This window comes from Drosophila obscura, unplaced genomic scaffold (genome assembly GCF_018151105.1).
Source record: "Drosophila obscura isolate BZ-5 IFL unplaced genomic scaffold, ASM1815110v1 contig_4, whole genome shotgun sequence".
NCBI lineage: Eukaryota > Metazoa > Arthropoda > Insecta > Diptera > Drosophilidae > Drosophila > Drosophila obscura.
The window spans coordinates 11,134,149-11,162,103 of NW_024542828.1; the positions used below are offsets into that span (position 1 = coordinate 11,134,149).

The 27,955-nt window shown below is 49.0% G+C and overlaps 2 protein-coding genes across 5 annotated transcripts in view; both read left to right on the top strand.

The window, feature by feature from the left end:
* Positions 1-20,865, top strand: part of LOC111070124 (polyhomeotic-proximal chromatin protein) — a 34,383-nt gene extending 13,518 nt beyond the window's left edge. The window contains exons 1-2 of one of the 2 annotated variants that reach the window (XM_022360451.2): positions 2,808-3,406; positions 17,130-20,865. In XM_022360451.2, coding sequence (XP_022216143.2) covers positions 3,395-3,406; positions 17,130-20,060 — 2,943 coding nt within the window. In that variant the 5' untranslated portion in view covers positions 2,808-3,394 and the 3' untranslated portion in view covers positions 20,061-20,865. Of the gene's footprint in view, positions 1-2,807; positions 3,407-17,129 lie in introns of those variants that run through there. The other variant, XM_022360450.2, reaches the window with a different exon arrangement.
* A 1,312-nt stretch (positions 20,866-22,177) lies between these two features.
* The window catches only part of LOC111070107 (cadherin-87A), a 62,758-nt gene continuing 56,980 nt past the window's right edge, over positions 22,178-27,955 (top strand). For 2 of the 3 annotated variants that reach the window (XM_022360429.2, XM_022360428.2), the window contains exons 1-2: positions 22,178-22,455; positions 23,469-23,830. The gene's annotated coding sequence lies outside the window, so the exon portion shown is untranslated. Of the gene's footprint in view, positions 22,456-23,457; positions 23,831-27,955 lie in introns of all 3 variants that reach the window. The other variant, XM_041595078.1, reaches the window with a different exon arrangement.

The following is a 27,955-nucleotide window of genomic DNA, read 5'->3' on the forward strand; positions in this document are numbered from 1 at the left end:
CTCCAAAAGTATGCTGCGGAAATTGTCAACGGAAGCGGAATCAAGAACAGACCATACTAAGAGGATCAAAGGGAGAATATTGCTGGTTGGCGTAGGGGTTGGTTCCTGTAGGGTTATTATGGGTCAGCTATTCCCAATAATCTACAAAGAGTTTCAGTGGATATTACAGCTAAAATATTGGAATGGATATGCTGGGTTATAACTGCCAATATTTCTCAGAAATCCCACACTATCTTCATTACGTTCCATATTTTGGCATCTGTGTATCGCGTAGTTCCGTAAACAATAGACTGTATTAGACTGTACTATTCTCACAAAAGCCCTATATTTAGGAATTCTAAAGTTACCTTTGCCATCAATTAATCGAACCCATAATCAAAAGCTATCTACCAGTTGCATGCCTCGTAGTCGTCTCCAAAGGCATTTGGTACTGCTACCTTTGTGCCGTGCCACACCGTACCCGGTGTCGTGCCACAGCGTACACCTTTCGATTGAGTAAACGTAAAGCCCCGATTTCTCGCTCGCCTTGTTCGCAAAAATAATGACATCAGCCAAAACGACAACAGCAACGAAGAGGCACCAACCAACCAACCAACCAACCAGCCAGCCAGCCAAAGCACCGAAGCAGGATGCGGCAGAAATTGGTTTGATTTGAGTTTTGGGCTCCGCCGCGCCGTTGTGTTGCGTTACGTTTTCGACTTCTCGACTTGAAAACAATCATCAGTCAACGTTTGTCCACAGCCTGCGTCGGACTGTGGCTGCTACCACTGCTGCCTGCTGCGCCTGACCTTCAATCAAAATTCGCTTCGAATTAGAATTGGCGCGCATTTGGTTTTGGCCATATGCAATTTTTTTCGTATTTGGGGCCAAGAGATAAGCTCCGGCAAACGGCAATCGGCAGCAGGCAGCAGCAGCGGCAGCGTCAGCGACAGCGGCGAAAAACAGCAAAATGTTTCAAGGCGAAAACGCAAACGCGGACGCCGCCGCAGCAGAATATCTTTTGCTTTGGCTGGCTGGCTGTCAGTCAGGCCAAGCAGTGCGTCGCATAAAATAGCACAGAGCAGCGCAGCGCGCACACGGCACACGGCCCACGAAACGAGGCCCAAAAGTACCTGGCACCACCAAGGCACAAAGATACAGCTACGGCTACGAGAGCCAGCCAGCGCCAACATCAGAGATACAGATATGAACGGAGCGAAGCGGCGGCAACTGAAATAAACAAAAATGTTGAACACAAAGCAGCCAGCTAGCAGCAGCAGTAGTGGATGAGGCAGAAGCAGAGAGACGGCAACTCTGTGCCTCGCTTTGTTGCTGTTGCTGTGCCTTCGCTTCGGCACATACCACACCGCACACAAAATGAGACTCTGTAGCGTATCTGTGTGTGAGACACAGCGTATCTGTGTGTGTGTGAGTGCGCATGTGGAAATGTACCTTTATATAAACGAAAACGAACGACCCGACACACTACACGAAATCCCAACTGACAAGCAGCCGCACATACACTCTCCGTCCGTCCGTCTCCCATTTGCACTCATGAGAATGAGAAACGAAACGAAACAACACACGTGTGTGTGCGCGATTGTGTTGTGCTGGTGTGTGTGTGTAGACTGTTAGTCAGCATTTGTGGCGCGACCAGGGTTGCCGTATGGCAGGAGAATTGACTCATGCGAACGGCGGTTACTACTGCGAAAGTGGGTTGCGTTGGCTGTTCGATGGGAAAGTTTTTGGGGAAACTTTGGACCTGCTATAGAGGGGGTTTCTTATAATAGCGTGAACTTATTGATATCTTATTCTAGGAGGGGTTATAATGGCCAAACAAGAAGAACTTCATCGTCAGAATGCATATTTTGGTGATTAAATCTCTCTAAATATAGTATATATCACTGATCTTTTATTGTGTGATATCTTATGTTTTTGTTGTATTACTTTTGGGAATCATTTTCAACATGTTTGGTTCCATATATCAGATAAATAAAATGATATATGTATGTTATGACAAATGTTGAAGTTTTATAAAGATTTTAAAAAATTATTTTGAAGAAAATACCATTGAAAACTCCATAGGTTTTGCATGCAGAAATGTTAGCTACATGTATTCTGCATGACATCTATTATTATACCCACCCATATCTTTCATATACTCCAATCTAAAATACCGTTATTGCATGGCCAACTACAACTATTCCAAATCCCTTCTTCTGATTGTTATCCCAATCGACTTTCAAATGCTTTGCTGGGCTAGCTATCGGCAACATCTGGCAACGCTGCGAGGTCTCTTTTTCAAATAAACACCCGCTCCCACAACTGGCGGCGGCGAGCGATGTCGGCGGACGTCAACTCAACCGTTTGCACAACGTCGTTTCAACGTTTGGTTTTTCGTTTCTGTTTCTGTTACTGGTTGCTGGTTGCTGGGGCCTTTACTTTATTCCACTGAAATATTGGTGCTGGCAATGCCGTTGCCTCGCGTTACAGCTGGCAATGCCGACGAGCATTGTATACGTAGCCCTCCCTCTGCCCGAGCTCTGCCCCTGCTCTCCAGAAACTCGTTCAGTTTCAATGCTTTTTACATAAGTGCGCGTCTAGCGTGAGAGAGAGAGCGCGAGTCCATGGTCTAGCGTCTCGCTCTGGCTGCCCTGCCTCGAAACAGGGGTGCATTTACTCGTATTCGATTCTGGGTGTGTGTGTGTGCGCGCGAGTATCTGTGTGTACGCTACAGCGTATCGTATCTGTGTGAGTGCGTGCTGGTTTGCGTTGGTTGCCTGCCTGCTGCTTGCTTCTTGAACAACGACCGACCAGTTTATTTGTGATTTTAGCACGGCAGCCAGAGGTTCACGTCGCTCTCTCGCTCCGTGTGTCCGCCAGAGCCAGAGCTCCAATACGAAAAACGACGTAAAAATCACCATCAGCAGTAGCGCGCGTAATTCAAAGTTATCATCGAAATCCCAATAGCAATTAATGGGAAAAAGTGCTCAAAATAATTATTATTAACAAATTAAATGTGTAACTAAAATACGCGATGCAAATGCAACAAATCTGAATATAAGTGAACAAAAATTGGATGCTAAAAGAACACAAGAAACATTATAAAGTTTATAACTTTGAATACATTGAAATTACCAAGAAAATGTCATCTGGTGTTCAGTGCTGTGTTGCCGCTTTGGTCCAGGCGGCAGGCTGCTTCTACTCGTACTGCTCCTGCTGTTCCTTGGGACACCTGCTGGCCGCCCTTTGAGACCGCCAAAGGATTCGCCCACTCCCAGCGACTGAAACACACACACACACACAGTTGGAAATAAACTACTACAAAAAGAACTTTAACTCCGTTCAACGTTTCCATCCATTGGATATAAACATTGTGAACTTTAACTCATCCTTGAGAACGGCCCAGCCGAAAATGTGCACAGAGGTGAGTGTCTTTTTGATGATCCACAAAGGGATCCAAGTGTATCTTGGAAGGCCATAAGGCAGATCTTAGATACTCTTTGTAACTACGTATATTTTGTGGAAATGGACAAAGACAGAAATGGGAGATATCATATAGGATTCACATAGATGAGATATTGCAAGAGATTGTATGGTATGACCTTATATGGGATATATTCACAGTGAGGTGCAAGGAGTATCATGGGTTTATTTGGGATAGTGATTGGTTTCTCGTACTTCTGAATAGTCTCTTCTCCAGATATTTGGGGAGTAAAAGTTTCTTGAATAAAGAAAGCATTCCCGTTGTCTTGTGTCTGAAGAATCCAAATTATATTACCCGACGTTAAAAATCACTTATGGGAAAATCATTCCATTCCTAATATCTGGGATTTCAATAGGACTTAGTACCAATCCCGAGTCTTGGAATTACCCAGCGCTTTGCTTCTGTCTCTGTGGAGAGCTTTATCAGCAACTTGAACTTGCCGCAAGTTCAGTTTCAGAGTTTGATAAGACCCACTACGTGTGTGCTTATGTGTGTGTGGAAGGGGACTGTTCTTCTCCTTGCAATTGGGTGAATCATTCAGGTGGCATGCCCCCACACCTGCAACAGCAACAGCAACGGTGCGATGGTGCCTTAGAAATGCGCGTAGTCGTAGCCTCAACATGTGGTTTGTGGCCACCGCCTCCTCCTCCCACTCCTCCGCTTATTGGCAGTGCGTGGGTGGCTGCCATATCGAGTGGAGTGGGTGGTGTGGTGTGGTGTGGCATGACTTGGCTAAAGGATAATGTGTGTTGCAAGCACTCTCTAGGCTATGGCTACGGTTGAGGCAACTGCAAGTTTCATTCAACATGTAAACAATGCAAAAGTTGCACGTGCAACGAGCCAGAGTCCATGCCCCCCCGCAGCGCCACGTCTTCCCTCTCTTTCTGACCAGGCATCATGCAGCACCATCTATTGGCACACATTCGCAATATGCTAAATAGCCGCTGCTTACGTCGCTGTCGCCGGCTAAGCTGCTGCGCTTAGCTCCTCAGCAGCAGCGACACCAGCAGCAGCAGCAGCAGCAGCGTCTAATGCAACAATTGGACATCGGAGCAGCAGCAGCAGCAGTACCAGCAGAGACAGCTGACTTTTGGGGCCCGTTTCGTTTAATTAATTACATGCACAAAACGCTCTTTTTCGGCTCGTTCTCTCTCCACTCTCTGCCTGGTGTGCTCTCTCCCACTCGGGGGGGTGGGGAGAAACAGCAACAAACTTTTTGGCGTCGGTCGCCCATTTCTCTGTCGCCGTCAACTGCTCTGTTTACGTTTTCTCTTTCGTTTGCGACAGCGCTGCCTCCGCATTCATTTCTTAGTTCTGAGCAGAGCAGAGCAGAGCACAGCAGAGGGGGGGAGCCGGAATAATCTATGCACCTCCATAATCAGTAGAGGGGGGCATGGATCTGTTTTGCATGGTGTATGTTTTTGGCTTGAAGTAAAGTCTGTCTCTTTGCCGTTTAATGTTTAGTTTCATATTATCCCTGTCCCCTGGTTGTCCCTCCCCAATCCTTCTCCTCTATGGTAGTCAGTGACACTTTTATCAAAGGGCATTCCCCATATTCGTCACGGCCTTCACTCCTCCCATTGTCTCTGTATCTGTATCTTTATTCCTTTTACTTTGCTCTTCTTTTTTAATTGTTCTTTATGGTTATGTGTTGCTGTTGTTGCTGTTGTTATGGTTCTGCTTGCTCTTCTTCTCCTTTTTCTTTCGTCTGGTCTGGCGGCGTCCGTTGGGGGGCATTTTTTGGGGTGGTGCAAAATTCCGGCACGAGACTTAATTCACTTAATTGAGCAGCGACGCTTACGCTGACGCAGACGGCGGCCGCAACTGCGACCGAGGAGAGGCTCGGCCGCGGTTCTGCCTTTGCAAATAGTTTGAAGTTGGCGCCGGTCCGGCAAGGGGCATGGATGGGGCACGATGCGGACCGAGAGTGTGCCGTGTGCCGTGGCCGTGCTGTGCTGTGCTGTGCCTCCTCCTTTTGTGATTTCACTTTCAGATACATTAACACAAGTGCGCCTGCCTCCGACTGCGCGCGCCTTTTGAGTTATTGGTAGCAGAGGCAGTGGCAGCAGCGGTGGCAGCAACTGCGGAAGGATGCCACAACAGCACAGAGGCGGCAGCGCGCGCTGTGTGGCAGCAGAGCAGCCTCCTTCTGTTACCCATTTTCTTTGCTCTTCGATTTTATGAATGAAAATCGCGACTTGGGCTCTGTGTTTGGTTGCAGCAGCAGCAGCCACACATTTGCATGTGCTCGTTCGTGTGGCAAGTATCCTGGGCTGCTGCGGATACGCACACATGGACACATGTCTGGTGGCCATAAAAATGAAATGCCTCAAGGGGGCACGAACCGTCCGTCGTGTATATCTGCTGTATCCTTTGTTGCTCTCCTCGGGATGGGATTGGGAGGGTATCGTCTCTCCTCGCTCTCTTAATTTGCCACGCTTCTTAACTTGTTGCTGTTGCCCCGCTCCTTCGGTCAAGTGCAACACGAATACGAAAATTGTTCAATGAAGAAAATCATAAAAAAGGGAAGCTCAAATAATGATAAGCCAAAAAGATACGAGTGAGGGAGAGGGCCTGCCTCCCATTCATCCATTATTCTGGCTCGCGCCAAATAAAGTTTTTGTTTTCATTTGTATTTCTTGTGGCATGAGGTTCTTCATTCTTCTAAAAATGTAAACAAAAGCCACACAGCAGAGCAGTGAAGAGAAGTGAAGGAAGAAGGGGGAAGGGATCGGTTCGGTTGGGATCTGGTCGCATGAGCAATTGCGGTCCGAGTCACGACTTTTGTCGCGCCATGGGAGTCGTACTCGCAGTCAGAGCCAGAGTCAGGTTGTTGTTTGAAACACAGGACGGAACTGAATGAAAGAACGGAACTACTCAAGGCAGGAGGGAGAAAAGAGGGGTGATTGGGATCAGCAGAGAGGTTTACCTGAATGAATCGAATTGGAAGAGGGAATTTGTTTTCGGTTGTAGAGTTCAGTAGTTCAGTCCCATCTCTCTATCTTTCATCCTTCCTTATATGACACACTTAAATGTGCCTATCGCAATATCGTGCTCCATTCTGTATATCCTTCCATCCATCATTCATTCATACACAGCTACGACACATCTATTCCTCTTTCTCCAGCAATCTTTTACGATAGTCGCTACAAATCTGCAATCTCTATCACGGCTTACCGGCTTACCGGCTTTCCTATCAATTATACGAACTATGACTACGCCATAAATTCTCGGCACATTTTTCAGGGCTTTCCTTAATTACTTTCGATTGGTCTGTGAAGCCAATTCGAGGGTTAAGTTCAAAGCTGATAAGAGCTGCATATCAGTATCAGGAGTGTCTGCGTATCTGGCGGGGGTTCAACAAACCTTTCATTTAAGAACTGGCACTTATCAAAGCTTAGCCAACACCCAAAACATGGCCCAGACATTGACCACAAAACGGACACACAATGCCACAGAGCAGAGATGCACATCGCAGCAAGGCATGGTTGACCGATTGAAAGACCTGCCACATTTGCCACATGAGGCGGCTTATATGGCTATGAATGAGAGAGGGGTGGGGAGGGGAGGCATCCGCGGACCTTAATGTATGCCCAAAGCACACATACACACACAGAGAGAGGGGGGGCAGGCAGAGTGGCAGCAAAGACAGCTGGCAGAAAATCTTATCAATGAATGCGCATCACTTGCACTTGTTTGCACCAGAGGTAGAGCAGCAGCAGAAGCAGCAGCAGCAGCAGAAGCAGAAGGAGGAGGTGGCTGCAACTGCAACTGCGGCGACTGTTGCTACGGGTTCGGGGAATTACCGGCTGGCTGGCTGAATGGCTCGACGACGTAAATGGTTCGACGACGGCTACGACGATGACGGCGAGGCAGCAGATGATGACGTGACTCACAGACAACAACTACGACGACGACGACGAGTACCAACCATTACACATCCACTACAGTCCACTCCACTCCACACTCCACACACAGATGCAACACGGGGACGCACGCATTAGCATTATTAAATCGCCTGCCGCAAATTTGCGGTTGCGTCACCTACTTAACACGCGGACCAGTGGTCAGTGCCAGCAGAAGTGGCAACAGTGGGTGGCAGCATCACGAGTGGGTGGGGTGGGATGGGATGGTTCGCTTGCTTAAGGATAACGAGAGCGCGAGAGCAGAGCAGAGCAGAGCAGAGCACGAGTATTTCCATTAAGCCAAATTAAAGTTATCATGCAATGTAGTAGAAAGCAGTGTGGAGCAAGCAGGGCAGCAAGCAGGGCAGCGCAAGCTCATCCTCAAGTTTTTTTTCCGCCGCTCTCCTGCTCCTGCTTGACAATCAACGAGGACAGCAGACGCATCGGAAGAGCAGAGAGGGAGAACCAGCAGCAGCAGCAGCAGAAGAGAGGAGGGAGAATAAGCAATGGTACGGATGGGCAGGGACTGTGGGTGGGAAGGACAAGCAGGCAGGCGCCTCCGCTCTTGCTCGCTTCTCGTCTGCTGCCCTTCCACCCACGTGGTGTACGTGCAATTCGAAAAGTGGTTTTACCCTCGCATATCACCCACCCAACCACCCACGACATCCCCTCTAGCCAGGCATGTTGTCAGGCAGGCAGGCAGGCATCCTGGTGGTAGGCTTTATTATGTCAGACCAAAGGGGGAGCCAGAGCGCGGAGCAGAGAGAGAAAGAGAGAGCATTTCACCCAATTTCATTATATTTGCCAACGTTTTTAGCTTTTATACGTCATACGGCATATCTCACCACACACCCGATACACCCCACCCAGAGGGGGTGGTTGGGTGGTGTAGAGAGAGAGAGAGAGAGAGAGAGAGTGTCTGTGTGGGCAGAAGAGGGTGGTACGTGTACGATGGAGAAAAGCCGGTTCCATTGCTCGGCTCTGCACTGCACACGAATCCACTGCGCAGGGTCGTGCCGAAACATCGCCACGATGTGGTGTGGTGTGGTGTGACGGTTGGGGTTGGGGTGGTGGTGGTGGGTTTTTTGGGTGGCTTAGGGTGTGTGGTATATGGGCTGTGTAGGTGGTTTTCGGCTGCCAGTGCTGCCAACCCATTATTATAACGAATATAATATTATAATAATGTCAGGCATAAAGTGCGAAAGAGAGACAGGGCCACACAGAGTGAGTGAGGGAAAGAGCGAGCGAGAGAGAGCATTAAGGGAAGAGAAACTCTCCCACCCCTTGGGCGTTGATGGAGCTTACACATACACACCAATACAAGGCTATATCTATGGGTGTGTGTGTGTGTGTGCAAAATAAGGTTATTTTATAAACAGTTCATGGTGTTATAGGGGGGAGCAGAGCAGGAGCGGAGCAGAAGCCGGTGCTCAGGAGGTTGGGGTGGCTGTCGTTGTTGTTGGTGTGTGTGTGTGTGTGGGTGGCCGCGTATCGAAGTGTGCTGTAGCGCGGGTGTGGAGTCGGGAGTCAACGTCATAGTCACGGCTGGGCGCTCGCGCCCAGTGGGCGGATATGGTTAAAGCGACGACAATTTCTCCGCTCTGCCCTTATACAATATATAAGCGTTGGCTAAAGGACTCGTCCTGTCGCTTAAAGACGGTATTGTAGTGGAAACGAATGGATCTGGCTGATGAAATAATCTCTTTCATTTGGATCGTTTCTGGGAAACTACAGGGAATATCTATTGGATTGGTATTTCTTTTAAAATTCCATTTTAAATAGCCATAGAAATCGATCAAATTCGGAGTAGTGACTCCATCATGAATTATGCTTCAGAACTCTACTACGTTCTGATTCCCTTACGATACCATGAGAAAATGCCATGGTCAGCCTTGATACGATCTCCATTGGCCGTAACGGCTGGGCTTTTGTGGCGCCGCCTGCCTGCCTTTTGGTTGCGATTCAAACTACGTGATTTTACGCGCGCTACCCAACATCCGTTATCCCACCACAACCTTCGCCAAATGTAGCATACGAGAGAGGAGCGGAGTGACACGGGGGGAGGCATATTCACCATCCACACTGTGCACTGTGCACCTCCACCACAGCAGCAGCAGAAGCAGGTCGTTTTTGGGGTGGACAGTCAGCCCCCGCTATGAACGGACCATCAGACCAGACCAGGCCAGGCCAGAGCTGTCGCTGCATCCACCAATTTTTTGCCATTCTAAGCGAAACGTACTAGAAAACAGTCACCCCTGTGTTACTGCTTGTTCTTCGCTTAAAGTATTTTCGAAATTGAAACGAAACGAAACGAACCCAAAAGCAGCACAAGCAGCGCAGATACGTTTTTCCTACAAAAATCGGAACGCAACACTGCCGCCATCGCCATCATTTATTTGTCGTTGCTGTTGCTGTTGTTGTTGTTGCTGGCCCGGTCGGTCGGGCTGGCTCTTTTTTTCTGCTACGTTCAACAAAATTAAACTCGAGTCGAGTCTCGGAACGAACCAACAAACGTTCGCTCCGTACAATTTGAACGGCAAAAGTTGCGATATTACGTCCCTCGATATCAAAAGCAGCAGCAGCGCAGCAACAACAACACGAATATAAAAGCGCTGGCAACTCTTACCCCGTGTACACAGATACATACATACATACATATCCATTTTATACATGAAATTTACACACAGATACGAACAGCAGCGGCGGCAGCGTTGGTTCCATCATCATTATTTACCAGCAGAGCCAACGTCAACGTCGCCTGCCTGCCTGCCTTTGCCTTTGCTTTTGCTTTTGTTGTTTTACCCTCGCTCGTTGGCTCTCGTTCCCCTTCCAACCAACCCCCTCTCCAGACCGACAACCTTCCTTGGTTTTCTCGCTCTCTCTGCCTGTGCGACTGCCGTCGTCCTCACCTCTCCCCTGTGGCCCACACTTTATTTTTAACTGTGCGACTGTACTTCGTGTCGTTCGCTTCGGCTCTGATCTCGCCTCGTCGGCTTTGCGCATTGCTGTTGTTGCCTGCGCTCGCTGCTGCTGCTGCTGCTTTTGTAGTATTTTTATATGGCATTCTCTCCCATTCCATGCACACACTCTCGTACATATATATGGATGTATGTATATATATATGTACACTGGCGGTGACGGTGACGCCGTCGTACCGTTCAGAGTCGAGTCAGCAACATTGGGCTGCGACTGTAGATGTGGATGTGGATGGGGAAATTGTGGACGGTGGAGTGGAGCGTTCGTTTTGCTGTTGGGGCCTCTGTATATTTCAGTATACTACTCGTATATACAGACATTTTTTTCCATAGTATATTTTTTGTTTGTAATTTTCTGTTGTATCGTACAGTACACTGCGCGACGTGCAATTTTCTCTGTCTGTCTCTGTTGTTTTTCGCCAGCCAGCCAGCCACAGCCATTGTAGCCCTGGTTCCGATTCGGAGCCAGCGATTAGTAAGCACTTGACGCAATCCTGGCCCGTGTTCGGTCTTTTTGGTGCGCCGCTGATTCGTTCTAGCGCGCCGTTGTCTTATCATTTGGCTCTCGCGATAAGCGAGCAGCAGCAGTGAGCAGCAGCCAGCGGTAATAGCGGCAGAATTTCACATGACATTGGGGCCTGTGAATGATGTGGAGATGATCATGATCAGCATCTCATCTCGTCATACTTATCTGACACTCCGAGGCGAGAGAGTCAGCTGGTAGCTGCCAGCGCAGGGCAAAGTCAATAAGTGGAACAGTTAGTTCCGGGATTCTATGGGGGATGATAGTAGCTGTACCTACATATAGCCAAATCTACCTTAAAACCCAACTCTTAAGCAACTGCAACTGCCACGAAAATATGAAGTACTCTCTACCCCAAGGGAATTCCACGAATTCTTATTAGCTGCGGCTATCAAAAGCGACCTACAGGTTGATTTCCTTTCAATTGCATTCCCATTTCATAGTCCGCCCCCCTGGCACTGGCACTGGCTCTGGCCACACAAACTCTCAATCTCAGTCGGATTCAGCTACAGTCTGGGAAGTCCAAATGACATATTGATGGATCGGCTTGCCTGGGATAGCAGAAGATGGAAGAGCAGGTAGACGTAACAGACCGCCGTTACAGAAATTGCTGCTATCCTAGAAACCGAAAACCAACGACCGAATGGCGTGCCTAATGCGCTGCATCCTTTTTGAGGATTAGTCCTCCTCAGACCTTAGGTAGCGGGCAGAGATGTTCTGTTCGAATACGACACAACAGAGCAGAGCAAAGACGGACGGAGCCGAGGGACGATCCTTGGGCCAGGGGCTTAAGAGGGGATGAGATTTGTGTAGTGTGAGTCTCACATTTCAAGAAACGCTCTTCTTTGCATATCCATGGTCCAGTCCGTTCGCGTCCAGGCCAAAACAGCTGATTGCGTCTCCTTCTCTTTGTTTTTGTGTGTGTGTGCGAAGATGAAGTGAAGTATGAGGCGGTTCATTGACCAAAAGTCATGACTGGGACGCCACCATTCTTAACCCCACGCTTCAGGAAAGGAGCGAAACGACGGTGGGGGCTGTTCCACACATGTACGGAGAGTACTGTATGCTGTCAGCTGTTCGGAACACACATGAATGCTCACGTAGCCACCGCACGAGAGCATAAGCATAAGCAAGAGCAAGAGCAAGAGAGAGCATCCATCCCGTGCCTTGCAAATTTTCAATGTCACCAATTGCGACGCCAAACTCCGCTGCCAGCGTCGCTGCTTATAAATCTTCGACAACACACACAAAAAAGAAAAAAAATACATACGAAAAACGGCGCATTGAAAATTGCTCTAATTCGCCAAAAACAGCTGATTTTCGTCGTCGTCGTCGTTGCTTCCTGTACCTCCTCTCAGTCGCGGCCTCCACTGCCTCTCGGGGCAATCGACGGCTGGCTGGCTGACTGGCTGGCTCCAAACATCGACATGGACTCGGCGGGGTTTTTTTTTTGCGGTGTCTGTCAGTCGTGTGGCGGTCGTCGTCGTGCGGCAACATGAAATGGCCGACGCAAAATATGCGCATATAAAAGCTCCTCCTCCCCCTGCCACCCAATCGAAACGCCAACCCCAACCCCATCCCCATGCCCATCATCCTTGCCTTATAACCTTGCATCATAACAAGAGTGTTTCGTATTTAGGCTAGTTACAGGTCGAAAATCTTTTTCCTTTCCCACAAAACATCATGTGCCGCTACGGCACTCACTCCCCCTCCCCCCACCTCCCACTCGGCCATTGTAGTGGGTGTGGGAGAGCAGGCAGGCAGCCACCAGCATGGGAAACACCAAGAGACGACAACATATCTAGCGTCGTCATCTCCAACTCAAACTCAAACGTTTCAGAGAGCAAGCTGGCTAGTGCTGGTGCTCGTCTTCCATTCAATTCCGTCCGTTTTATTATGATGAGCAGCAGTCGCTGTCTTCCAGCTCTCCCCCAACCCCCCTCACTCTTTCTTATTCGAAAACTTAAAGCCCCGCTTCTTTTTTATTATGCCTCTTCCTATTCGTTTTCTTCTTCTGGGCCACCGCCACCACCGCCGCGCGCTCTTTTTCATGTTGTTTCGTCTTCCTCTTTGGCTTGGCGCGGGGTAGGGGGGGTTGGATCGTACATTTAAATTGCTTTTGTGCGGAGCTCGGTCCGTCGTCGTTTCGTCGGAGCCAAGCCAAAGTCGCGGATCAGCTCGGGTTCGGTCTCGAAGCCGCCGCTGTGCTTGCTGTCGTCTCTGGTTCGTTCGAGCTCTACCTCCGGCTTTTGTCGAAAACTGAAACTTGGGTTTTTTTTTTCTCCGTCAATCTTGTTGCTTTTTTTGTTGTTGCTATCGCACGTTGTTGAAGAATTCAAAGTGGGGGCCCACAGTCAGCGGTAGAGCCAGACCGGGCCCCAGACCCGACCCAACGACTCTCGACCAGGCCAGGCCAGGCCGGCGAGGCACAGAGGTAGCGACCGACTTTAATGCTAGCAAGTCGACTTTTGAGCGGCGTTGCTGTGTGGCCAAGCTGCGTACAGTGGAATGCATTTGGCTGTTAGTTGAGGGGTATCATACGTTAAGCCATATTATTTATGATCTACAGAGATCTATGAAGAGTATATTTGGGCAGAGAATTACTCTTAAGTCAACTTCGGATATTGTTTCTTCTCTTTTCTGAATAATTGTAAGTACTTTCATTCAGTTTCTTCCAGTTGTGTTCAGTTTTAGCCTATTCCTCCTGTACCCAACACCCAATTCGAGTAATTCCATTTTTGCGCCATAGTACCAGGCCCCAAGCGGACGACGATGTTTCGTTGTCTCTGGCTTTCGGGCAAACATTTCGAGTTGTTGTTGTTGCTGTTGCCTTTGCCTCCGACGACGATGACTGGGCTCTGACTCTGTCTCTAGCTGGTGTGGTGGGGCTCTGTGGCTCTCAGGTTTTCTGTTCGTTCGCTCGTTCGTTTCATACTGTCGGTCGGTCGCTCGTTCGGGCCTGACTGGCTGGCTGGCTGGCTGGCTGGCTGGCTGGCTGGTCGTTTGGTTGGCTCATAACCTGAAACTTGAATATTGTGGAATTTGAAGGTAGCATGGATGTTGTTGTAGTTGTTGTAGTTGCTGCTGCAGCAGCAACAACTGCAGCAACAGCAACATCAACGCTGCGTGCGAGCTTTAGACTCGAGAGCTCGAGAGTCGAGACACACACAGGCCGCCGTCAATTTGGAGCCAGTCGGAGACGGAGACCGTTGCCGCCGTCTCCGTCTTTACAGCAGTCGCAAATGTATCTGTGTATCTGTATCTCTCTCCTTCGTAGCCAGCAGTGCCAGCAGTGCCAGTGCCAGCAGCTGAAACGAGTTGCTGGCGAAGCGTAAAATGCTGCTGCTGTTTTGATGGTAAAAAGCAAACGAACCTACGAACGAACGAACGAACGTTGGCTCTGGGTCTGGCTGGTGGCCCCGAGAGTGGGGACTGGGATTGGATTGGATTGGGGACTGGCTGGCTTTTGTGCTGCTCGAACTGTTTGGAACTGGCTGTGGCTGTGGCTGAGGCTGCTGCTGCGGCTGTAGCTGGGAGTGATGTTGGTGTGGCAATAAAAATTCAACTTCTCAGCGAACGAACGCAATGCAGCTCAAAATCATCATCATCATCAACAACAGAGGCTCAGGCTTGAGCTGTTGCTTGAGCTCCTCTGGAGATGATGATTGTTGGCCGCTTATAATGATGGCAGCACTCGCAACAGCAACAGCAGCAGCAGCAACAACAATCAACAAATGCAACAACCATTTCTCCATCTCTACACAAAATCCGAAAGAAAACTGAAACATTAGCGTAGAAAGTTTTTCTTTTTGTTGAATTTCGATTCGTTGATTGTTTTTCCGTTTCAAAAGCTTTGGGCTGTGAACGGTGGAGCTTTGCAGCTTTTTTGCAAAAAATTCAAACACCGATCCGCTTCGATCCGATCGGATACACACGGCGTATGCGCAATGCGCTTCGGCTCTTAGCATCGGTGGGCCATTACACATACGACCAGTTGTCGCCAGAACAATGAGGCATGCACACACAGTATGTCGCACGATGATGACGATGACGCCGACGCCGACGACGAGCGAGACTCGCCTTTGATGATGATAAGCCCCACAGAACAGAACATGACTCAGAGCTGAGAGCTAAGCAGAGGGAACAATACAATGGGAATGGCAATCGTATTGGGAATGGGAACGGAGCAGAGCAGAGCTGAGCTGAGCAAAGAATCATCAAAGAAGACGCTGTTCTGTTTGGTTCTGTTCCGTTCCCAAAAGGGAGTCCATGGCCCGGGCGGTCATGGAGCGTGTGTGTCTAGACTCTAGACGAGAGACGCGACTCGACACTCGAGAATCTCGCTCCAGCCCCTATACCAAAAATAACCAAAAATACAGCTGCAGACACGAACGAAAGGAACGAGGGATGAAATGCGATGATGATGCGGACAGGGAACGGGAACGGGAACAGAGGCAGGCGGCGGCAGTGGCAGTGGCAGACAGCAGGCAAAGGCAAACAAGAAAGCAAGGGGCACGGACTGGGACAGGACCAGGGACCAGGGACTGTGTGAGAGGGAAGGAAAAATGCGAAACACATGCGACTCAGCCACGACGACGACAACCTCGATGACGATATCTGAAAAAGTGAACTGAAAACGAAACGAAAACTCACCCCAAAGCCAGCCGTGGCGACGATGCGCTCGGTTCGTCCTCATATTATTTTCCCCCTCAATGCTAATGGTAACTGCAACAGCAGCAGAGGCAGCAGCAGCAGTATGTGGCAGCAACAGCAGAGGCAACGGCTAAATATGCGAGCATATGGCAACCCTTATGAATATGACGCCGCCGCTCCGCTCCACACAAAGGCCCGTCCCGTCGTTTGCTGCACAGATGTTCGAAAACTGAAAGGGAGACGAGTCGAGACCAGACCGAGGCCGCAGCGATGGTTCTTCTAGCCGTAGAATAGAGTTGCCTGAAGGGTGGCAACACTGAAAAAGGGGGAAAGATGAGCGGCAGTTTCGAAATTGGTGGAGTGTGCAGCAATGACAGAGAGATCAGATCGATGGAGATTAACGAAGGAAAAGTAAGCAGCGAGAAGCAGACCTAGAGGTAGAAATAGATAGAGGTATTACGGGAAGATAAGGGAATGTTTTTAGATTGTGAGAAGAACTAATGCAGGCGATACCGATGTGTATTGCTTTGGTAGATCGTAAATGCCATAGAGGGGAGGCTTACACTCAATTTAGAATATTTAACGATCGTTTAGAGAAGATCTTACCATCTTACCATAGTGGATATATTAACATTTCCTGGTGATTTAGGATCACTTACAGTAGACAATATTATACCTATATACCAAGGGAAAGCCCTATGGATTTTCCATACAGAATTTACGAGTATCCGTGGGAAAACTCTTCGATGCAAAAATTCCAAAAAATGTTGCTCCAAAAATCAGAGGGGGAATTCAAGAAAGAAACCCAAAAATAGTTTCGAAAAGAACGAAACGCGTACATCAGAAAACAGAAAACAGAAAAATGCTCTCGCGCAGTAAATGTACGGAAGTTGAGAGAGAGAGAGAGAGCAGAGAGATGAACAGAAAGAAACAGCAACAGAATGAAGAAGCAGCAGTCGAAGGCAATCATCCCACACTGCTTTCTCCCCCTTCTGCCCACTGCCCACCCCTCTCTCTATCTTTCTTTCTTTCTTGGGCGCTCTTGGGTTTTATTTTAAGAAGATTTCACGAGTCGAGCAGGCAGTGAAACGCCGATGAGCAATGCCACACAACCACACAGCGCGGCATACAAGGGGAGGGAAGAGAGTGGGAGTGGGAGTGGGTGGGTGGAAGGGCATGGCAAGAGGGCGAAGGGTGGCATCCTGACTGACAGACAGACAGACAGGCAGACAGGCAGACGGGCGAACGGACGGACTACTCCTCGACTTTGCCGCTTGACTGTTTGTTGCCTGGCATTTTCCATTTCATTTTCATGCGGCTCTTGGTCTCTGCGCCTTTGAGTGGGTGGAAAAACAGAAGCTAGGCGGTGGGAAGGGCGATGGCGAGGGGGAGTGGTGCTTTTCCATTTTCTTGATAAGTTTTTGTTGTTGTTGTTGATTTTGCTTTTGCTGTTGTGTGTCCTTTGTGCGGGTTCTGGCTGCTGTCTTTTGCGTGGAAATTTATGATACAAAGTCGAGTTTTCCTTTTCCTTACTCCTTGCTGATTTTCCTTTCCGTGCTTTTTTGGCGGCAATTCTCTAAACAGAAATCTCTCTCTGCATCTTCCAGGTAAATTCAGCGATGGGTCTTCAAGCAACAGCCGCCACAAAGCGGAAGCATGAGCTGACCTTTGACGGCAAGGATGCCAATACCACCTACACGGGCAACTGTGCCCCGCCCCCCCACAAGGCCAACAAATGGGCCATCAGCAACAACAACTACCTGGAATCGCTAGAGGAGCAACAGCAGCAGCAGCAACAGCAGCAGTTGCAACAACAGGGAGAGACAACGACGACTGTCGAGTCGAACAACAATCACATCATCATTGTGGATGCAGCAGAGCCCAAGTCGGAGAGCAGCATCATCTCCATCTCCATCTGCAATGGTAGCGAAGTTACTAGCGTGAAGAGCCAGTCGGAGGTGCCACTGCCGCCGACGGCGAGTGCCGCGATCCCAGAGGACAGCATCGCCAAGCTGGAGGTGGTGGCCACCGTGCCCTGTGAGCCCTGGAGCGGTGCCTCGTCGGTCACTGTCACCAGTCCACCCTCTGTGATTGGTGGCGGCGGCGCCGAGGATTGCATTTCCAAGTTGCAGGCTGTGGCCGTGCCGAGCGATCCATGGGGCAGCATTGTCACACGCTCCACCCTGGCCACCACGCTCCTCAGCGCCGATGAGCTGGACGACGACGATGATGACTTTGAGGATGATTACGAGGAGGAGGAGAGCATCATACCCACCTACTGCCCCATGCGGTATCATCCGTTTGTGCCGCTGCCACATCCGCATCCGCACCAGCTGCCAGCGCATCCCCATCCCCTCCAGCATCAGCAGCAGCAGCAGCAGGCGGTGGTGCAGCAGCAGCAGCACCAGCACCAGCAAGCCGTGGTGCAACAGCAACAGCAGCAGCAGCAGCAGAGGAGCAGCTATGCCCCCGGCTATGGCAACCGGCAGCCCAACTACTACTCGGAGCCGTTTCCGCAGCAGAATTGCTCGCGGACCGGCGGCCCCCAGCACATGACGCAGCCAACGCCCCAACAGGCGCAGCAGCAGCAGCCGCGAGGATTCGCCCCACCCCAATGGACCACGGGATCAGCAGCGCCCACCTCGGCGGCGGGACAACAGTTCTACGAGAGCGGGAGTCCCAGTGGAGCGGCGCCCTCCTACCCCCAACAGCAGCCGGCGGCGCCACAACAGACGATCCGCTGTGCGGAGAATGGAAAATCCTACCTGGATCTGGGATGCAGCAGTGCGGCAGCCGGTGCGGCGGCCACCAGTCCGTCGATAGTCGCCTCGCCCATTAGTCCGCCCCCCTCCACGGCGCCTGTGCCACCGTTTGCGGGACTTCCCCTGCATGGCCTGCCCCTCAAGCGGTGCTGCGATGGACGTGCCGGCGGCTGGTGCAGCGCCAACAGGAGCTGCTACAAGGACACGCGCCTGAAGATACGCAATTTGTCGATGTTCAAGCTCTCCCGCTTCCGGCAGGTATCGGAGCAATCGCTCTACCGCTCGGTGCTCATCTGCAACACACTGAAACGCATCGATCGGGAGATTGAAGCGGAGGCCAAGGAGCTGCATCAGGCGGCGCAACAACATCACCAGCAGGCGGCGGCAGCAGCAGCAGCCGCAGCAGCAGCGGCTGCCCAAGCGGCGCAATATCATCCGGCATACCAGCAGCAGCAGCAACAGCAGCAACAACAACAACAGTCCCCGCCAGCGGCACAACTGCATCCGCATCCACATGCCCAACAGCAGCAGCAGCAACAACAACAGTTGGAGTATGCCCCAGTGCTGAATTGTGCCCGTCTGGCCAATATGGATCACTACCAGCAGCTGAATTTCCAGCCGCAACAGCAACAGCAGCAGCAGCAACATGGTGGATACCACGAGAGATTGGAGCCACAGCCAGCGGGGGCCTACAGGGGAGCAGTGGGTGCAGGAGGAGTCGTGGGCCTGGCAGGATTCCAGGGGCAAGCCAACAACTGTGATACGTCAGCGAGCAACAGCCAATCTGCAGCAGCAGCAGCGGCAGCAGCAGCTACAGGAGGTGCAGCAGCAGCAACGAGCGGCAGTAGTCTACATCCCTACGATCATTATCCCTTTCGGGAGTCGCAATCCGGACGTGCCACACCCTTTCCCGCCTGCCCCACAACCTCCTCTGCGGCAGCAGCAGCATCCGCAGGAGCAACAGCCGCGACAGCAGCAGCGCCAACAGCAACAGCAGCCACGAATCCTGTGAACAGCAGTAGCTCCTCCGCCTCCCCTTTGGCCAGCAATGGCTCCAATGCCTCCACCAACAGTTCAAGCCTTACCCTGCCACCAGCGAGCAGTGCCGCCAGCAATGGCAGCACTGCGCCCAGCAGCAGCTCCAGCAACAACAGTGGGACCGCCACCGTGAGTCCTGGCACCAGCGACACCAGCGATTCGGGCTATGCAGATGATGACTCCACGCGATCCATCAACTGGAGTTCGGTGCTCAGCCTGAGCTCCCAGTCCGCGCTGGATCCTTTGAATAACAACGATCTGTTCAACATTCTGCCTGCGGCAGCCACGCCCACAGCTGTGCCTGTTTCTGTGGCAGCAGCAGCCTCCAGCTCCGCCTCCACGCTGGCCTTCAGTGGCAGCTTTACCACCGTGCAGGCAGGATCCAACGGAAGCAGCAGCAGCGGAAGTGGCGCCACCAGCTCTAGCAACAGCAGCAGCAGTTCCTCCACCACAGCGACCTTCACCACCCTGTCGACCATCTCGTCGGCCACCCACTCGCTGACGTCGTCGTATGTGAGCAGCATCAGCTCCAATGTGAGTGCGGGTGCCAATACCTGGGAGTACGGGTTCCTGGACATGGAGTTCGGCCTGGGGTCAGAGTTCACGGAGCTGGTGCCCAGCTGCAAGCTCTCCTCGGACGAGCTCTTCAAGAGCGGCCTCAGCGGGCCGGTGGCCAGTGCGCGGCTCCACCACGAGAACGAGCTGGAGCAGCCCGCCCACATTATGGTCGGGAGTTAGTATCAGTTGTAGACGACGACGTTTGGCGGCGCCCCCACCGCTGCCGGACACAGACAGGTGGTGGGGGAGCGTGCTGGTCATGCTGCCCCCAACCACTCCTCCTGCGCCTGGTCGGGGCGCCACTAGAAATTCCAAGCAGTATTGAAATGTGAAACAGTGGAAGGGATTGTGCGATAAAGAGAGAGAGCGAGAGAGAGAGAATTATGCTCAGGTTGTGAACGTGCATGAATAATACCCCTTATACCCCTCCTCCACCACCCTCAACCCACCCTTCCTTCCACCCTTCCACAAACACACACACAGAGAAGAAGAGCAATGCGTAAAAGAGAAATGTTCGAAAACTAAGCAAAGAAAACGAAACCCCAGACAGATCGAAAAGCAAGCAAAACTATTAGCAAATTTTTGTAAGTGTAAATAAAAAGAAAAAAAAATGTAACTAGATGTAACTAAGAGATCGCGATTATATAGATTATAGGCATATAGATTAGTTGCAATTGTTGTTGCCAGCGAGAGAGAGTTTTTCGATTCCAAGCAAAACCAGAAGAAAAATCACTAGAAAACAAAAACAACAATTTAGTAATTTGGATAAACAAAAACACAACACAAGATCAATTAATGAAACGAAAAAAATATTTTGAGTTTTTCGGCAAACACACAAAACAAAATTGAAAATTGATAGTTGCAAAACAAAACAAAGCCGTTTACTATTATACCTAGGCCATAAGTATTATTATTTATATACAGAAGCAGCGGATACAACAACAAAATACCAGAAAACGAACAACTTAAAACAAAGTTTTATAAAAGAAAAAGAGAAAAGAAAAGAAAAAACAAACAACAAAAAAAACATAAAAAAATGCGAGCAAATATAAAGAATTTGTTTAAAAAAAATTACACAATCTTTTGATATTTATGTCGGGGTGTGGGTGGATTTTTCCAAAATTTTGCAGGATTTCTTTGAATTTTCAAAGCCAAGTGCCACAAACATCATTTAAATTCAAATAAAAGAGAGCGCCCACCCAGTACACTGGGACCGTAGCCGCGGGAGTTTTCTGAACTACTCTGCCCTACCGGTTAAATGTGGAACTATTTCTTAGTTCATTACCCTGCCGCCAGCCTAACTACATATTTAGCTAAGACATAAACCCCGCACTACACCATAGTTCACGTCTCATACGTAAAGATGGCGTTTGAGTGACGTCGAAATCGATAGCAACATTGAATCTAAGAACATGCTGCTGGCAACATCAAACTGTTGCCAAAGTCCTAGCAGCATGCTGCTAAGTTCAGAGTTCCATAAACAGGCGCAGCGGGAATTTCAAATGTGGCGCCACTAAGCCAATCTAATCTTCTTAAGATGTTACAGCACAGTATGACCAGATAAACAGCAAATACCAAACCAGAGCTAGGCCGCATAGAAGAAGAACGTGCGCGCGTCACTGGCCGAGGAACCTGCCGCTGAAACCGCGGCCCTGATCCCAAAAGTGTACGAAATTATGATGTACGCGATAAACTTGCACCCACATGATGAGCCTCTGAAGGACCCAATATATTATATAGCCCGTGTGGTTGCGCTTATGCTTATACTAACCACCCCAAAAACATTTAGCAGTAACGCGTAAAAAACTCAACAAATTGTGTTCAATTTTCGTTTGAACCTTATTATGTAAAGTATCCAATACAAAAGAGTTCTAAAAACTAGCCAATGCTGAACAAAATGTATTGACGAATGGGAAAAAATTATTTGTTTAGGGCTGAGAGGGCTAGCTAGCAAGTAATATTAAACCGAATATCAAAATCGAGGAATATGATTTCTGCACAGAGGCGGAGAACGATTAACCCATTGTCGACCTGTGGATATTTAAATGCACACACGATTACTATAAAACTTCAACATTCTTAACGCAGTGCAGGTGAAACACATCGTGGAAATGGATCCACAAGAAGAATTTACAAACAGAATTATTTCCTCCAATTTAACTCAGGTGTTCACCTGTTTAAATAGAGGGGGGTGTGGTTAGTTTTCCTTGGTATATTTTGGTATATTCCTGAGAGTCAGACGGTATATTTTGTAGATAAATCCGCGGTCACACTGGTCGTGAAGGGAGCGCAACAAGTGCCAAGTGCCCCAAAACCCCCCAACGTTGGCCCCAACGTGTTGACTCTTCGTTTTGCTTTTGTGCCGTGCTGGTCGTGACGCGGCGTTGGCTCCGTGTTTATAAATTTTGCGTCGGCGGTGCGCGGCTTTGTTTATAAAAATTGTGTGTTGTAAACGCCGCGTGTGTGTGTGTGTGCATGTAGAAGGGCGCCCGTTTTTCCTGTGTATTAGTGTTTGATTATTCCGTGCAGCGTGTGAAAAAATTAATGCTGAATTGGATCAAAAATAGCGGAAAAGGTAAAGGCAAGGAGGCGGCAAAAGAGATTGAGTGAGAAGTGGTTCTGCCGCGGTTGCGTCGGCGCAGCAGAGGGCTATTCAAAGGTGTGTGTGTGTGTGTGTGCGAGACTGGTTTTTCGGCTGCTGTTTGTGATAGTGTGTGCTTGTGAAGCAACAATTTAATTATTTTCAAGAGCCGTTCAATTAAAAAAACCAATTGCAAATATGTGTAATTTGCTTTCGATTGCATTTGGTGCGTAATTACATTTTTGAGAATTCACCCAAAAACAAGCACAAACACGCACACACATGAACAGGCGGGAACAGTCTGTAATGGGAGGGGGAATTGCCCAGAGGGGCACGGCACCCTCCAGCGCTAGATGGTGGCGTAATCGTAATCTTTTTGCCCTCCTCTTAATGATTTAATTGAGAGACTGAAATTCAATTTACCGTTTGACTTTTGCCAGACCGTGAGAGCCCCAAAGTGTATTAGAACAAGGTGAGGACTTCCAAGAGAATACTCGCGTTTGCAGACTAAAAGACTCAAATGTAAAGAGTGGGAATACCTTACCTTGAGGGGATCGTGAGAGTAAATCTCTAAGAATTCCTCTCACCTTGTACAACAACACCATGACATATACACACTCTCTCAACCCATCTCTCACACACTCTCTCGCACTGCGTTTCCCATTGTGTACGTGCGTCGCGTGCCGTTTGCTGCATTTTCTTTTGCTTTTGCGCGACGGGAAAACGTTCTACCGTTTGTTTGCTTTTCCAATCATCAGCAAATAGTGCAGTATGACAGCATTAATAAAACCAAAACCAAAAACCAGTTGACCGTGATATAGTCGTACAACAAAAAGCTTGCAAAATATTCAAAATAAAATGTGAATGATTTAATTGTCGAAATATTTTGTGCGGTTGTATCTGTGTGTGTGTTTTTGTGTACCCCTTGCTGCCCCTCTCGCTCTGTTACTCTATCGAGTGTCTGTCGAAGGGCATTTCGTCAATGAATAACGGCAGTTTTATTGTAGCTTGTGGAGCTTAGGAGGTGCGAAAGCGACGCAGAGGAAAGAGCTTAGAGGTGCGAAAACGAAGAAGAGCAAAAGTACATCACCTTTGTGTCAGCAGAAGCCGAAGCAGCGACTGCGACAGCGGAGCCGGCATTGAACAAGCAATAAAACAGAAGAGAGCAAAGCAAGTAAAAGAAAACAACAAAACGCAACACGACGTCAGCAGACCCTTGGTGGAGCCCCACATTCCAGCGGCGGGCATTTTGTGCGTCGGCATTTCATCAGCTGCAGGCGGAGGCCAGGCCGCCGTCAAGTCAGGCTTGGGGTCAGCGTCACCCCAAATTGTTTGCAGTAGCAGAAAAAGCGCAGCATCAGAGTCGTGGGTAAGTCAGCTACTTGTGTATTGGTGTGGGTGTGGGTGTGGGTGTGGGTGTATTGGTGTACATCAAAGTCAATTTTCTGCTGTTACATCTTGTGGGCCGTCTCATTCTCTTACCGGCTATATACGCATTCCATCGAGGAGGACATTATGATTTCATGGAGACGTTTGCAACTCAGGTAGCAGATAGTTCAACGGTTTTTTCGATTAGCAGAAAGAGCCATATCTTCTGTCTATTTCACTTGCTTTAATTACTCTTTTATAGTTTTTTACAGTGATCGGCTGAGGGTAAGGGTATCAAAGTGCCCGTCCAGCATTCGTTTTATTTTTTGTTGTTGCTTGGGTTTTTTGCTTCTCCTTCTTGTTGCTGTTGTTGCCTGTTACGCCCTCCCGCTCTTGGCCAGTCGAAGGGCCATGTGAAAACATTTTTGCGTAGAAATTACATATTGTTTCGTTTTCCCTCTCTTTCTGCCTTACACCTGGGGGTTACTTGTTGTTGTCGTGTGTTTTTATGGGTCGTCGTCATCCATCGTTGTAACCCTGTTCCCCTCCTCTCTGTCGTACCTTAACAGGGCATCGCTTTCTGCTCATCAAAGCACAAAAAAACACATCCAAAGGCGACGGCGGCTCTGCTGTGCTCTGTGCCTCAATTATGTTAATTATGAATTGCTCTGCATTTGTGAGTATATCTGTGTGTGTGTGTGTGTGAGAGAGCAAGTCAAGCGGGTAAGTGGGCTTTTGGGTTGCACAGGTGGAAGTGGCGAATGGTAAGGTAAGGGCAGTGGCACAGGTGGAAGACACAATTGTAACCCAAATTCGAGGGAATCTCCTCCATTGCCAAACAAAATTGATTCATCACCCATGCGGCTGTTGTATGGCTCCTCCCCTGATGATCTTTTAATGGACCATAAACCTCATTAAAGACCCACCGATCCAATGGCAATGAACTTCATTTGTTTGAGAGTTTCCGCTGATACTCGTCGTAGTCGTATCTCTTGCTAATGGGTCTCTCTCTCTCTCTTTCGAGTGGTTTTTTTGGGAATTTCAGCTATTAGTGCCACAAAACAAATGTGTGATTATGAGGGAAATACAGTTGTTGTTGAATGCTAATGATCTTTCGATTTGGAAAGGGGGGAAAAGCGTTATGGAACAAAAATATTATGGAATGTGCATTAATGTAAAATGAAATATAATTAGATTACAGATTTTAGTTTCTTGGAATGGAATAAATTATAGAGAATTGTTTACTCTGATTTTTTACAATTTACAATTTGTGGAGTGTTGTTGCATTTGTTGCATTTCCTTAAGGGCAATCGTCAATCAGCTTCTAGTTTCCTCCATCTACAGCCTCCCGCTTATCACATTCTTTCGGCGCCACATTCCCTGTTGGAGCATACTTTTTCAAATGAAATTTATCGCGGATTCAGCATCAGAGGAGCAACAGCAGAGGGGCAACAACAATAGATCAGGGGAACAGCAGCCAAACAGCAGCCAGCCACTGCTTCAATTTTATCCGTCGCTGGAGAATTTTGTAATTTCCAAATCACAATATTAATGCAGGCCGAGGCCGATGCCAACGGGGGCCCCTGCCCCTTCTCATGCCCCTCTTTCTCCAACAATGGGAAAAATGCGAATAGAGCGTTGTTGCAACAAGAGGGCGGGCGCTGGCAAAGGGGAGCTCCTTTTTTTTTTTGGGAAACCTTTCAACAATGGAAAACTTGCCCAAGCCGTCGTCCACGGAACTGCGTCCAAACTGCCGCAGTTGTTGCTGTTTTCTGCTGCTGCTGCTGCTGTTGGCATCGCCCAAGCCGGAAGATATTTCAGACTAGCTTGCAACCGGGACAGAGAGGAGGGGGTCTGAGTGCTGGGTGCCGCTGCCGCCTGTTCCATGTTTAGACAGAAACAAGTTTTTTGCTTTGGCAATGATGACGCTATGGCTATGGCTATGGCTAGAGCTATGGCCCCTCCTCTGACCAGTCCATCGGCTTTTGTGGCCAACACTGCCGGCAGCTGCTTTTGTTGTTCTTGGCGGGGCCTACACACCAGTACCCACACACCACACTACCCCACTGCCCCGCAGCCAAAAACAAGACCCGGTCTACTCCCGAGCGCATTTACCATTCCCACTCCTCGTAGCGTAATGTGTTGGGCAGTGTAGTGTGTGTGGTGCAGTGTAGTGTGTGGTGCAGCCGCTGTGTAGTTTTGAACTAGTTGCGGCGTATCAAATCAAGCCGAACCATTGTCCAGCTGTCTGACCGACCGTCCCGTGGAGATGGTATCGTGATAAAAAAACGAATCACGAGAAATTTTGGTATTATAAATTGGGAAATTTTACACATTTCCCTTGATGGGATTGGGCATCCATTGCATTATCATTTACTACGAAAAAGTTTGAATGTTATTTTTAAATAAAAAATCATTTATTATCGTATAAGAAATTGAACGGAATACAAAATTTTGTGAGATTTCATTCCCGATTTGGTGGCTCTCATCTCTAGTTACCCCTTTCCACCACTCTGGCTCTGTTCACTCCTACTATTACACCCCTTTTAGCCCCCTCTCTGCCGAGGCCCATTCCCCGTCCACACATCGCACTTTTTGGTAATGTTCACAATTTGGAAATTAACTGGTTTGCTGGTTTCTGCGCTACCCCTCTGGATGCCCCCCTGGAGGGAAGGAGGAGACGTGTCTGGGGCCGCTGTTCGGACCGTTTGTTCGTTTTTCCTAGCCATTTGTATTGTTCGATGGCGGCGTCCAGACGGAGAGACGGCGACGGACAGATAGACAGACGTACGGGACGGGACGGGACGAGACAACTTTATATGTAAAAGGCTGAAATGAGCTTAAAGTTTTCCTTCGGCTTCGGTTTGGTTTTCTCGTTGGTTCTTTTATTTTTTGGCGTCGTGGTTTTTCGACCGTCTGGGATTGCGCCCCCGAAAAAGTTTTCTACACAATAGCCAGAAAATGGGCGGGCGGTTACGCTTAGGAGGAAGAACTGTGGGGAGGGGGCAAAGGGTGTTTCAGTGGATTGTGTGGAAGTCGGCCATTCAGGCGCGACAGGAAGACAGCGCCCGGAAGGAAGTTCATTTTGTGCAACTTAACGCTGCCTCTCCCTCTCTCTCGGAAGAGAGTGTGAGTGGGGGGTGTGCATGTGTCTGGCTAGCTTGTTTTTCCTTCGAAAAATCGGATATGAAACAAAAGCTTTTTCGACTGTTGTAAAAGTAGAATGTACAGGATGTAGAGGATCCCGAAAAGATCAAGATAAATGTTAAATATTGTTTTCTTAAGAGCTTAATGGCGGCAGTGCCTCAACCTTGTGTTCAATTACACCTTGGGCTGGATCAGTGTCTGTCTTCTGCTTCCTCCTAGAGCTTCAGATCGGATCAAATCGATAAGAGAGTAAACCCCAAAAGAGATGGAAGACCTCCGTTTATTAATACACTTTCCTCTGTCTCTCTCTCTCTCTCTCTTTCTGTCTTTCCTCTTCTGCTGCACTTGTGCTCAAAGCAATTTAAAGAATTTCTTATCGGAATTTATGATCCTCCTACACATCACACAGAGGAGGGGGGCGGGCCAGCGAGAGCAGTAGAAAGAGAGCACATAAATCAAACCATAAGCGAACGGCAGTCGTAGTGGAACGTATGCTCAAGTCTGTGTATGTGTCCGACGGTGGAACATATGTGCATGTGTGTGTTTTGTGTGTCGTATGATGGACTGTACACAGGAGAGTGGACCGGGACCAGCAGCAACAGCAAATGCTTCCCTTCCCACTAATCTCCCTCTCTTCCGCTCTTACTCACTCTTTAACTTTTTTCGGTTAATGGTAAAGAGAGGGACGAAGGCAAATTGGACGTCTCCCCCTCCCTCTCTCCTCCTACACACATACTAAATTTTTAATCAAGTTTTACAGCAGCTGTGATTCCACTTTTGGAGAAGCTCACTCCCCCCCCCTCTCTCTCTCTCTCTCTCTGCTCTATCCTGGTTTATCCTTTAGCCCATGTGGCTCCTCTCCCTGATGTTCGTCCTTCCTGGCTGGCAGCGCAAAAAATGCAATCAACGTCAAATGCGCTTCGGAAAACTTTGTGCAAAATAATAGAAAAGCCATTAATTTCACTTCTCGTCGAAGATG